The sequence below is a fragment of the Bufo gargarizans genome, chromosome 7, assembly GCF_014858855.1.
Source record: "Bufo gargarizans isolate SCDJY-AF-19 chromosome 7, ASM1485885v1, whole genome shotgun sequence".
Classification (NCBI taxonomy): Eukaryota; Metazoa; Chordata; class Amphibia; order Anura; family Bufonidae; genus Bufo; species Bufo gargarizans.
In genome coordinates, this window is record NC_058086.1 from 109,114,253 (window position 1) to 109,128,542 (window position 14,290).

Below are 14,290 nucleotides of genomic sequence, written 5' to 3' on the forward strand. Positions count from 1 at the left end.
AAAAAATATTAAAATGGAAAATCTGCCAAAAAAGTGAAATTTTGAAATTGTATCTCTATTTTCCATTAAATCTTGTGCAACACCTAAAGGGTTGACAAAGTTTGTAAAATCAGTTTTGAATACCTTGAGGGGTGTAGTTTCTTAGATGGGGTCACTTTTTTGGAGTTTCTACTCTAGGGGTGCATCAGGGGGGCTTCAAATGGGACATGGTGTCAAAAAAAACTGTCCAGCAAAATCTGGCTTCCAAAAACCATACGGCGCACCTTTCACTCTACGCCCCGCTGTGTGGCCGTACAGTAGTTTACGGCCACATTTGGGGTGTTTCTGTAAACAGCAGAGTCAGGGCAATAAAGATACAGTCTTGTTTGGCTGTTAACCCTTGCTTTGTTAGTGGAAAAAATGGGTTAAAATGGAAAATTAGGCAAAAAAATGAAATTCTCAAATTTCATCCCAATTTGCCAATAACTCTTGTGCAACACCTAAAGGGTTAACGAAGTTTGTAAAATCAGTTTTGAATACCTTGAGGGGTATAGTTTCTTAGATGGGGTCACTTTATGGAGTTTCTACTCTAGGGGTGCATCAGGGGGCTTCAAATGGGACATGGTGTCAAAAAAACTGTCCAGCAAAATCTGGCTTCCAAAAACCATACGGCGCACCTTTCACTCTACGCCCCGCTGTGTGGCCGTACAGTAGTTTACGGACACATATTGGGTGTTTCTGTAAACAGCAGAGTCAGGGCAATAAAGATACAGTCTTGTTTGGCTGTTAACCCTTGCTTTGTTAGTGGAAAAAATGGGTTAAAATGGAAAATTAGGCAAAAAAATGAAATTCTCAAATTTCATCCCAATTTGCCAATAACTCTTGTGCAACACCTAAAGGGTTAACGGAGTTTGTAAAATCAGTTTTGAATACCTTGAGGGGTGTAGTTTATAGAATGGGGTCATTTTTGGGCGGTTTCTATTATGTAAGCCTCGCAAAGTGACTTCAGAGCTGTAGTGGTCCCTAAAAATTGGGTTTTTGTAAATTTCTGAAAAATTTCAAGATTTGCTTCTAAACTTCTAAGCCTTGTAACATCCCCAAAAAATAAAATATCATTCCCAAAATAATTCAAACATGAAGTAGACATATGGGGAATGTTAAGTCATCACAATTTTTGGGGGTATTACTATGTATTACAGAAGTAGAGAAACTGAAACTTTGAAATTTGCTAATTTTTCAAAATTTTTGGTAAATTAGGTATTTTATTATGCAAAAAAATTAATTTTTTTGACTTTATTTTACCAGTGTCATGAAGTACAATATGTGACGAAAAAACAATCTCAGAATGGCCTGGATAAGTCGAAGCGTTTTAAAGTTATCAGCACTTAAAGTGACACTGGTCAGATTTGCAAAAAATGGCCTGGTCCTTAAGGTGAAAATGAGCCCGGTCCTTAAGGGGTTAAGGGAGGAGAGGACTGTGGAGGCCACTATTAAAGGGGCAGCGGGGTAGTGCGAGGTCACTTAAGGCAGCGGGGTACAGTGGAGCTCACTTAAAGGAGTGGGGTATGGTGACAGTCTCTGTTAAAGGGGCAGTTGCTGTGGAGGTCTCTGTTCAGGGGGCCGGGAATGGTGGAGGTCACAGTTAAGGGGACTAACCTATGGTCAGTGTATAGGGGCAGGCCCCTGTGGAGGTCAATGTCAAGTGTATGGGGTGCTGTGTAACTCACTGTTAAATGGGAAGGCTGCTGTGAAGGTCAAAGTTAAGGCGGTGGGCTGCTGTGGAGGTTCCATTTTAAGGAGGCGGGGCACTGTGAGGGGCTTATGGAGGTCACTGTTAAGGGGCGGGGTACTGTAGATATTGACAGTATCCCTCATAACAGCAATATCTTAACAGCAGACACCAACATTAAATGACAGATGAAATATACCCATGTGAATTAGGGATCGACCGACATTGATTTTTTAGGGCTGATACCGATAATTGGTGAACTTTCAGGCCGACAGCCTATAATTTATACAGATATTTTGGGAATTTTTATTTTTGAAAAAAAATAAAAAATTCCTACACAAATCTGCTGAAAATTAATGTTTATTGTTAATGTGTAGGTTTTTTTTTGTAAATCTTTCTTTTTCATTTATACTTAATATTTTGGTGTTTTATTTTTGTTACTTTTTTTTTTTTACTAACTTTTAGCCCCCTTAGAGACTAGAACCCTTGTCCTATTCACCCTGATGGAGATCTATCAGGGTGAATAGGAGCTCACACTGTCCCTGCTGCTCTGTGCACACAGCAGCATGGAGCTTACCATGGCAGCCAGGGCTTCAATAGCGTCCTGGATGCCATGGTAACCGATCGAAGCCCCAGCATTACACTGCTGGGGCTCCGATTGGAGGAGCAGGGGAGAGGGAATCACCAATGTTTTTAATACTGGGGTGGGGGGCGCACTGCGCCACCAATGCTTAATACTGGGGGGGGGGGGGGGGGCACTGCACCACCAATGTCTAATACTGGGGTTAGGGGGGAACTGCACCACCAATGTCTAATACTGGGCTTTGGGGGGAGCACTGCGCCACCAATGAAGATTAATCTCTCATTTATTCATATAAAGGAGGCAGGAGCTGGCTGCAGAATCACATAGCCGGCTCCTGACCTCTATGAGAAGAAGCGGCGATCCGCGGCACCTGAGGGGTTAACTACCGCAGATCGCAGCTATTGCTCATAGAGGTTGGGAGACGGCCATGTGATCCTGCAGCTCCCACCTCCTGTTCAATTTGTAATTAGAATGAAAGAGATTTCTCTTCATTGGTGGCGCAGTGGCCACAGCCCCTCCCCTTCTCTTGTCCCCCGTCCTTTCATTGGCTGCAGCAGCAGCAGCACAGGGGGAGGAGACACTGCTTCCTTCTCCCCTGTGCTGCTAAGGGGAACACGGAGAGCGCTGACAGCAGTGCAATCTGTGTTCCCCATACGCTATCGGAATATCGACAAAATAGATGCAGATACCGATAGCGGTCAAAGTCGTGAATATCGGCCGATAATATCGGTAAAACCGATAATCGGTCAATCCCTAGTGTGAATTTATATATTCATGACTATGAAAATTGTAGATTCACACTGAAGACATCAAAACTATGAATTAACACATGTGGAATTATATACGTAACAAAAAAGTGTGAAACAACTGAAAATATGTCATATTCTAGGCTCTTCAAAGTAGCCACCTTTTGCTTTGATTACTGCTTTGCACACTCTTGGCATTCTCTTGATGAGCTTCAAGAGGTAGTCACCTGAAATGGTTTTCACTTCACAGGTGTGCCCTGTCAGGTTTAATAAGTGGGATTTCTTGCCTTATAAATGGGGTTGGGACCATCAGTTGCATTGTGGAGAAGTCAGGTGGATACACAGCTGATAGTCCTACTGAATAGACTGTTAGAATTTGTATTATGGCAAGAAAAAAGCAGCTAAGAAAAGAAAAACGAGTGGCCATCATTACTTTAACCCCTTAAGGACTCAGCCCTATTTCACCTTAAGGACTTGGCCATTTTTTGCAAATCTGACCAGTGTCACTTTAAGTGCTGATAACTTGATAAAACACTGACTTATCCAGGCAATTCTGAGATAGTTTTTTCTTCACATATTGTATTTTATGACACTGGTAAAATGAAATAAACAAAAATTATTTTTTTCATATTAAAATACCTAATTTACCAAAAATTTGCAAATTTCACAGTTTCAGTTTCTATACTTCTGTAATACCCCCCAAAATTGTGATGACTTAACGTTCCCCATATGTCTACTTCATGTTTGAATTATTTTGGGAATGATATTTTATTTTTTGGGGATGTTAGAAGGCTTAGAAGTTTAGAAGCAAATCTTGAAATTGTTCAGAAATGTACAAAAACCCAATTTTTAGGGACCACTACAGGTCTGAAGTCACTTTGCAAGGCTTACATAATAGAAACCGCCCAAAAATGAACCCATTCTATAAACTACACCCCTCAAGGTATTCAAAACTGATTTTACAAACTTGGTTAACCCTTTAGGTGTTGCACAAGAGTTATTGGCAAATGGGGTTGAAATTTGAGGATTTCATTTTTTTGCCTAATTTTCCATTTTAACCCATTGTTTCAACAACAAAGCAAGGCTTGAGAGCCAAACAAGACTATCTTTATTGCCCTGCCTTGCCGTTTACAGAAACACCCCATATGTGGCCATAAACTACTGTAAACAACTTTTTTGATCACTTATTACCTTTTTGGGAAGTAAGGTGGGCAAAATTTATATTATTTTTTATTATTTTTTTATTTCTTTTTGGGTGTTCACCGTGCGGGGAAAGTAACATGACCGTTTTATAGATCAGGTCGTTACGGACGGGGCGATACCTAATATGTGTAGTGTATTTTTTTTAATTCCGTGATAAGTTTTCTTTTCATTTTAACTTTTTTCACTTTTCTTTACATTTGTTTGACCCAGACCCACTTGGTTCTTGAAGATCCAGTGGATCTGATGTCTGTATAATACAGTACACTATATAGTGTACTGTACTGTACTGTATTTTACTTATACTTTGTCTGAACAGATCTATGCCTTTAGCATAGATCTGTTCATCACCATGGACAGCAGGATGCCTGAGAAGGCGTCCTGTTGCCATGGGAACCTTCCCCGTCTGCTCAGTTGTGGCCACAACTTCACAGATGGGGAAGGGTAAGGAGGGGGGCTCCCTACCTCTGTGACCCCATCCTGTCTGAGGGCAGCAAAGGCACAGCAGCCCCCCGATGGGAGAGGGATGGAGCTACTTGACCGTTAACCTTTTCTATACCGCAGGGATGCAAGGGGGGGGTGAAAAATCTTTATTTTAGGCACACTAAAGTGTCTGATCCCTGCGCAGCAGGTCTGAATTGACCTGCGGTTTGCGACAATCGCGTTGTGACAGGATGAGATCATTCAGCCGGCATCCTGTTCGGATTAACCCCCGGGGCGCCGCAATCGCTATTTAAACTTAGGACGTCCCGGTACGCCCTAAGTCCTTAAGGGGTTAAGAAATGAAGATCAGTCAGTCTGAAAAATTGGGGAAAACTTTGAAAGTGTCCCCAAGTGCAGTCACAAAAACCATCAAGCGCTACAAAGAAACTGGCTCACATGCGGACCGCCCCAGGAAAGGAAGACCAAGAGTCACCTCTGCTGCGGAGGATAAGTTTATCCGAGTCACCAGCCTCAGAAATCGCAGGTTAACAGCAGCTCAGATTAGAGACCAGGTCAATGCCACAGAACAGGCAACAAGCAGAAGAGACTTGTTTGGGCTAAAGAACACAAGGAATGTACATTAGACCAGTGGAAATCTGTGCTCTGGTCTGACAAGTCCAAATTTGAGATCTTTGGTTCCAACCACCGTGTCTTTGTGCGACACAGAAAAGGTGAACGGATGGACTCTACATGCCTGGTTACAAGTTATAAGAGGGTGTGCACCACATTATTTTAGTTTTTTTTTTTTTTTTTGTTCCCTCCACCTAAAAGATTTCAGTTTGTTTTTCAATTGAGTTGTACAGTTTATAGTTCACATTAAAGGTGGATAAAGTTCTGAAATGATTTTTGTCTTTTTTTTTTTTTTACATCACAGAAATCCAACATTTTAACAGGGGTGTGTAGACTTTTTATAGCCTGTGTGTGTGTGTGTGTGTGTGTGTGTGTATGTGTGAAAGAGCCCATAGGGTACATTCACACGATTGTGTCCCTATTATGGATCTGCAAAACACAGACATCGGCATATATACATATACATATACATATATATATACACATACACACATACACATACACACACACACACACACACACACACACACAGGCTATAAAAAGTCTACACACCCCTGTTAAAATGTTGGATTTCTGTGATGTAAAAAAAAAAAAAAGACAAAAATCATTTCAGAACTTTATCCACCTTTAATGTGAACTATAAACTGTACAACTCAATTGAAAAACAAACTGAAATCTTTTAGGTGGAGGGAACAAAAAAAAAAAAAAAAAACTAAAATAATGTGGTGCACACCCTCTTATAACTGGGGATGTAGCTGTGTTCAGAATTAAGCAATGACATTCATAATCATGTTAAATAGGAATCAGCATACACCTGCCATCATTTAAGGTGCCTCTGATGAACCCCAAAAAGTTCAGCTGCTGTAGTTGGTCTTTCCAGCAAAAGCCATGGTCCACAGAGAGCTTCTAAAGCATCAGAGGGATCTCTTTGTTGAAAGGTATCAGTCAGGAGAAGGGTACAAAAGAATTTCCAAGACATTAGCTATACCATGGAACACATTAAAGACAGTCATCAAGTGGAGAAAATTTGGCACAACAGTTACATTACCAAGAACCTCCAAAATTGATGAAAAGACAAGAAGAAAACTGGTGTGGGAGGCTGCCAAGAGGCCTACAGCAACATTAAAAGAGCTGCAGGAATATCTGGCAAGTACTGGGTGTGTGGTACATGTGACAACAATCTCCCATATTCTTCATATGTCTGGGCTATGGGGTAGAGTGGCAAGACGAAAGCCTTTTCTTACGAAGAAAAACATCCAAGCTAAGCTACATTTTGCAAAAACACATCTGAAGTCTCCCAAAAACATGTGGGAAAAGGTGTTATGGTCTGATGAAACCAAGGTTGAACTTTTTGGCCATAATTCCAAAAAGATATGTTTGGCGCAAAAACACAGCACATCACCAAAAGAACACCATACCCACAGTGAAGCATGGTGGTGGCAGCATCATGCCAAGGGCTGTTTTTCTTCAGCTGGAACCTTAGTTAAGCTACGGGGCATTATGAACAGTTCCAAATACCAGTCAATATTGGCGCAAAACCTTCAGGCTTCTGCTAGAAAGCTGAACATGAATAGGAACTTCATCTTTCGGCATGACAACAACCCAAAGCATACATCCAAATCAACAAAGGAACGGCTACACCAGAAGAAGAATGGCCCAGTCAGAGCCCAGACCTGAATCGGATTGAAAATCTGTCGGGTGATCTTTAGAGGGCTGTGCACAGGAGATGCCCCTGCAATCTGACAGATTTGCAGTGTTTTTGCAAAAAGTGGGCAAATCTTGCCAAGTCAATATGTGCCATCCTGATAATGCTGTAATAAAATCAAAAGGTCTTTAACAAAAGTATTAGTTTAAGGGTGTGCACACTTATTCCAACCATATTTTATTTTCATATTTTTTCTTCCCTCTAACTAAAAGATTTCAGTTTTTTATTGAATGGTACAGTTTATAAGTCACATTAAAAAGGTGGAAAAAGTTCTGAAATTTATCTTTGGCCTCATGCACACGGCCTTGTTCCGTAGCCGAGAGTAGACCGTGGAAACCCGGCCGGGATTCCTGTTGACAGCATGAGCGCACGGCGTCATTGGTTGCTATGACGCCGTGCGCTTCATGCAGCCGCTGCTGTACAGTAATACACTATACTAGTGAATTACTGTACAGCAGTGGCTGCATGAAGCGCACGGCGTCATAGCAACCAATGACGCCGTGCGCTCATGCTGTCAGCAGGAATCCCAGCCGCGTTTCCACGGTCCGCTCTCGGCCGCTGAACACGGCCGTGTGCATGAGGTCTTTGTCTATTTATTTTTTACATTACAGAAACCTGACATTTTAACAGGGGTGTGATTATATATACATGCCCCCAGCTTTGCATGGGTATATTTGATCTATTTCATTTATTGTTTGTGCGTGTCGTTAAAAGATAGAAAAGATTAGTGATACATGTAATTAAAGATATGTTCTCAATGTATATGTAATAAAGATTCACTTTTCTTTATTCATTTAAGGTTAAAAGTTAACAAAGATTTAAGAAGGCACTTTCGTGTATATGTTTATTTTATTTTACTGCAATTTATTCTGATACATGCATCACCAATCATATTTGAAATGTAGATTGTGTTCTCACCTCATGTGATATGAAGTAATATTACATGTGAAACATTCAATTTCCTGTATGTTATATTGAAATTTCTTTGAAAATTCTAAGAAAAAATTATTTTGTTCTAAAAGATACAGTATCCACTATAACAGATCTCCACAGCAGCCGCCCCTTTATTAGTGATCTTCACAGTACCCCGTCTCGTTAACAGCGATTTCCACAATAACCCGCCCCCTTAACAGTGACCTCTACAAAGCTCTGTTCCCTTAAAATATGACTTCCACAACACCCTGCCCCCTTAACAGCGACTTCTACAGCACCCCGCCCTTTAACACTGACCTCCATAGCAGACTGTCCCCTTAACTGTGATCGCCACAGTTCCCTGTCCCTTTAACAGAGACCTCCACAGCATCCTGCCCTCTTATTAGTGACCTCCACAGTACCCCTTCTCCTTAAGGCCCCTTTCACACGGGCGAGAATTCCACGCATTGCGCCCGCACTGAATCCAGACATATTCACTCCAATGGGGCCGTGCACACGAGCAGTAATTTTCACGCATAACTTGTGCGTTGCGTGAAAATCGCAGCAAGCTCTATTTTGTGCGTTCTTCACACAACGCAGGCCCCATAGAAGTGAATAAGGGTGTGTGAAAATTGCAAGCATCCACAAGCAAGTGTGGATGCTGTGCGGTTTTCACGCATGGTTGCTAGGAGACGATGGGGATGGGGACCCGATCTTTATTATTTTCCCTTATAACATGGTTCTTGTGATGGACCATGTGATGAGCGCAGTGGCGTCAAAGGTCCTTTTCCTCCCAGGTCCTCAAAGTAGAAGAAAGAAGACAAACCGGGCTCCATCCCTAATTTACTTAGCATTCTGTATTAAGTGATATTATTCTCCCTTATAACCATGTTATAAGGGAAAATAATAAAATCTACACAACACCTAACCGAAACCCGAACTTCTGTGAAAAAGTTCGGGTTCAGGTCTGGGTACCAAACATGCAGATTTTTCTCACTCGCGTGGAAACCGCATTAAAACGCTTTGCACTCGTGTTGAAAAATCACGCATTTTCACGCAACGCACCTTGTCCGGCCCTCACAAGCGACTCCCATGTGAAAGAGACCTAACAGTGATTTCCACAACAACCCGTCCCCTTAACAGTGGCCTCTACAGCAATCTGCCCCTTAACTGTGACCCCCATAGCAGAACATCCCCTTAACTGTGACCTCCACAGCAGCCTGCCCGTAGGGTGGCCAGAGGTCCGGTTTTAGGCTGGACAGTCTGGCTTTCAGACTCCCTGTCCTCCGTCCGGGAGGCTTTGCAGGACCTAGGGAGGGGATTTTTGAGTCTGTCTTATGAGGGTGGCCATCCTACCTGCCCCCTGAACTGTGACCTCCACAGAACTCTGATCCCTCCACAGCGCACTACCCCTTTAAAGCTGACCTGCAGCAGTGAAGAAAAATGGCTGGGTTGTTATGGAAACCTGGAGTAAAGCTGTGTGTATGTGGAGACTAAGGACCTGCGAGCTTCTATTGGCTGATCAGGGACATGTGACCGTGTGTATGGCAGTTGGAATACACAAGCTCAAACACCAGTGCAAGTCTCCAGCAGGAAGGAAACTCTGGCATGGAATACAGATAGCATAGTCAAGCTACCTGCTGCCACCAAAACTGCGGCTCTGATGCGGACCAAAACAACGGCCGTGTGCATGAGGCCTAAGTATATGAAGGACAGGCTGACAGCTATTGAATGTGTTGTGTAAGCTTAAGGTCTCTTTCACAAGAGCGGATGCCGTGCGTGGAATTCACTGCTTGAAAGAGTGCCAAGCCCCATTCCGGACAGCAGAGACACGGAGCATTAACATCATTGATAATGCTCTTTGCCTCTCTGACCTTTTTTACAAAAAATAAAATTAAAAAAATGTATATATAAAAATCAGTGACAACTTTATCTCACTGTGATTTTGTAGTAAAAAGATCACAGAAAGTCATGGAGCATTAGCAAACATGTAAATGCTCAGTGCCTCTGCGGTCCGAAACTGGGCTTGGCTCTCTTGTATGCAGAAGATTACCCGCTCGGCAGCCGCTCTTGTGAAAGAGCCCATAGGGTACATTCACACGATTGTGTCCCTATTATGGATCTGCAAAACACAGACATCGGCTGCCTGCATCCTGTATTTTCCTCTTCCACTAGTCCTGCACTATGTTACAAATGCTTAATAGGACTTATGTTCTATTTTTTTTTTTTTTTCAGAGGGGCCAAGGAACAGACATACGGAGACTGAAAGCACACGGTGTGCTGTCCGCATCTTTTGCGGCCCCATTGAAATTGATTGGGTCCGTGTGCGATCAGCAAAAAATGCGGATCAGATGCAAACTGAAAATACAGTATCATGTATGCTGTTTATTAAGCAAATCATTCTAGATTTGTAAAAGGAGATGTTCCTGTTCATTTAAACAGCGTTGACCCCCCCCCCCCTCTAGAAATTGCTAATGTCCCCAAGTTTAAACACTCCCATGTTGCTAATGGTAATGTCCACTCAGTGTTCATAAACCAGGGAAGTGTCCTGGTCTCTCAGCTATAAATCCCTCCCACCTCTACTTGTCAACTGAACCCTATAGTAGTCTCAAGAATGAGGAGTTTTAGAGGGACATTTAAAAGGGACTCAGTCACCAAGAAAATGCTAAATATTTCAAAGGCAGCCTGTGATGGAGCCGAGCAGATTGATAAGGAGATTTTTGTATAACTTACCAGTAAAATCTCTTTCTCACTCTTCATTGGGGGGACACAGGAACCGTGGGTATAGCTATGTCCTCTAGGAGGCGTTGACACTAGTAAAAGCTGCTAGCTCCTCCCCTGGCAGCTATACCGCCTTCAGCCTGGAGAGAGAGCTTCAGTTTGTGCACAAGCAAGCCAACCAAAGAAAAACATGTGGAACACCAACCAGGTCAAAGGACCCAACAGGGTTCTAACCAGCAACAGCCACAACTGTGGTCGAACAACAATACTGGGTGGGTGCTGTGTCCCCCAATGAAAAGCGAGAAAGAGATTTTACTGGCAAGTTATACAAAAAAAAAACCTCCTTTTCTCGCCCATATTCATTGGGGGACACAGGAATCGTGGGACGTCCAAAAGCAGTCCACAGGGAGGGAAAAACCACAGACCCATGGAAGCAAGTGTCCCTGCAGGCATCTAAGAACTGTCACCTGCAAGACCACGTGGCCCAAGGCAGCGACAGTCAATGCATAAGTATGCACCTGGTAAATTTTTGTAAACGTGTGTAAGGACCAGTAGCTGCCTTACACAACTGTGCAGCCGAATAGCGATTCCTCCCAGCCTAAAAAAGCTCCCACCGCTCTGGCAGAGTGAGCCGTGACACCTAAGGGCGGAACCCTGCTCCGGACACGGTATGCCTTAGCACTTGCAGACTGAATCAAACGTGCAATTGCCACCTTGGAGGCCACCAATCCCTAGCGAGGACCCTCTGAAGGTAAAAAAAAAAAAAAAAAAAAAAAACGTACACCGGAAGGGACTGGAGGCTGCCAATATTGATCAGAGCTCTGACAACGTCCAAAAATGTAACTCCCTTCAGTAGAGTGTGAAGGAAGGACAATTTCTTCATTGATATGGAAGTCAGAGACCACCTTCGGGAGAAGAAGGAATAGGCCGGAGAACAGACTTATACTTGTGAAGAACCAGAAAGGGTTTTCTGCAAGAGAGCGCTCCCAACTCGGACACCCAACTGATGGATGAGATCGCCACAAGAAAAAAAAAAAAAAAAAAAACTACCTTCTAGGACAGGAGCCGGAGAGATCTCCCGCAAGGGCTCAAAGGGAAAAGACTGGAATACTGAGAGAACTAAATTCAGATCCCAAGGCGGTAAAGGACGGTACGGAGGAACCGTATGTGCCACTCCCTGAAGGAACGTTGCCACGGGCACCAGAGGACGCTGGAAAGCTGCCCCAGGACAGAAGCGCCAACACCTGTCCATCAAGGAACTAAGGGCTAAACCAAGGTCCAACCCTGATTGTAGAAGGATAGGAAAAAAAGTGAGGGGATGTCCCGGCTTTCACAGAAGCCCAGGAAGGACCTCCAGGTCCTATAATAGATCCTGGGCGATACAGGATTCCTTGCCTGAATCATAGTGCGGATAACGTCCGCTGAAAACCCTCTCCACGTCAGAATGGCTGTTTCAATAGCCATGCCGTCAGCTAAATGCTGATGCAAGACCAGACCCTGTGAAAGAAGGTAGTCTCCGAGTGGATCTTCTATAAAACCCTGACACTAGCAAAAACTGAAGCTCCCTCTCCAGGCTGGAGGGGGATATAGCTGCCAGGGGAAGAGCTAACAGCTTTTACTAGTGTCAACGCCTCCAAGAGGACATAGCTATACCCCCCAATGACTATGGGTGAGAAATATAGTTTTATGTGGAAAGATTCAGTATAGCCTGTATTTCCCTCATTTATATTCCCAGCCTCATTTTAATCACCCCCCCCCCCCCCCTCAGCTTTCTATGCAGCGCCTATAATTCAGAGTTTCCATTAAGTCCGTGGGCTAGATAGGTGTGTGTGTGATCCATCTGGGATCTTGTGACCCTGCATCCCCAAATTTTATGTTTAAAAAATAATCACATCACATGTTTTTGTTTTGTGTAGTTTTATAAGTGAGTAAAATAAAATACATGGAAGAGGCCTATGCCATTGTCACTTCCAATACAGAGTCCTCTAGCGAGGATGATCCACCATTCCTCATTTCCTACCGTTAGCCGCAAGCAACTCTAAACAACCCGCAAGGAGGTGTCCCAGGTGCTCTGAGTCAAAATCGAAATATATGGCTTTGACAAATGGCAATTTGTTTGCAAATAGTCTGAAAAGCAGTCCAATAATGAGTGTCTGTAGACAATAGTGAAACGTGGTGGAGGTTCTTGAAAGTTTGGGGCTGCATTTCAGCAAATGGAGTTGGGGATTTTGTCAGGATAAAAAGGGGTTCTCTGGGATCAGATATCAATATGAGATCAGCAGGTGTCCTGCCTTTCAGGCACTTGAGCGCAGCAGCCTTCTGGTAGTTCACCAAGCACATTGCCATATATAGTGTATTCACTTGTCTAAACCATGTAACCAATGAACATGACATCATATGGCCTAGGATGAGGCCTAAGCACTCATAGGGTGCTGTGACCTCTTCATACGGCTGATCAGCGGGGGTCCCAAGAGTTGGACCTCTGCCAATCTTTATATACAGCCCTCAATGCAGAGAAATACAGGCAGATACTTATCCATCACGCACTACCATCAGAGATGTGTCCAACGGGCTCCAAATGTATTCTTAAGCAGGACAATGACCCCAAATATACAGCCAATGTAATTAAGAAATATCTTCAGTGTAAAGAACCAGGAGCCCTGAAAGTAACGATATGGCCCCCACAGAGCAATGATTTCAGCATCATTGGGTCTGTCTAGAATTATATGAAGATACAGAAGGATTTGAGCAAGCCTACATCCACAGAAGATCTGTGGTTATGTCTTTAAGATGTTTGAAACAACCTCCCTGCAGAGATTCTTCAAAAATGGTGTACCAGTGTTCGTAAAAAAATGTATGCCATTTTGAAGGCAAAGGCTAGTTACACCAAATATAGATTTGATTTAGATCTCTATTTTGTTCAAATTGCAGTTTCTTAAATAAATAAATAAAAATAAAATATATATTATTTTTTTTATTAAAACTTCTATTTTTGAAACCAGGGATGCCCAACCTAATTACAACTCCCAGCATGCCTGGGAAGCCTACAGGTGGTATGGCATGCTGGGAGTTGTAGTTTTGCAACAGTTGGAGGGCCGCAGGTTGGGCATCTCTGTTTTAAACCATTTTTACATTGCAGCATTATTTCAACATCTGCTTAAAACATTTGCACAGGACTTTATACATTATTTATACACACATTGAGTTACTGAACTCTTGTCTGTCAAACACAAGGCAAGCCTGTCTTCCAATTACCTGGAGTGGGTGACAAAGTCATAAACTGGGATCTGCACAGTTTTCCCTTCCATGAGCTCTCGGAGAGTCTTCAAGATTAGTTCATTGTCAAAGGCATCTATGGAAGAAACAAATAGTTCTCAGGGTGGTAACAACTGCAAAGCAAATTCATTTAAGATTATTTAAGACCAAAACCTGCTATCTGAACAGCTATAGACCCCAAATTGCAACCAAAATGCTGCATGGACTTTGGCATGGAGTACTCCATGATAAATAATCCAGAACTCTTTAATGAACTGGAAAAAATATATATTCTACTATCCCCTGTTGCAGTGTTTTAATAGGTTGGTTGATAATTTATCCATACGCTTTGTTGTACAAGTGTACAAGTAATTAAATCATAATTGTGTTATTACAATTCTAGAATT

At 42.8% G+C, this 14,290-nt stretch overlaps 1 protein-coding gene across 1 annotated transcript in view; it reads right to left on the bottom strand.

The window, feature by feature from the left end:
• UCK2 (uridine-cytidine kinase 2) overlaps nucleotides 1-14,290 on the bottom strand; it is a 147,208-nt gene that overhangs the window by 59,017 nt on the left and 73,901 nt on the right. Inside the window, exon 3 of the mRNA XM_044301108.1 lies at nucleotides 13,884-13,980. Within this exon, the coding sequence (XP_044157043.1) occupies nucleotides 13,884-13,980 (97 nt within the window). The remainder of the gene's footprint in view (nucleotides 1-13,883; nucleotides 13,981-14,290) is intronic.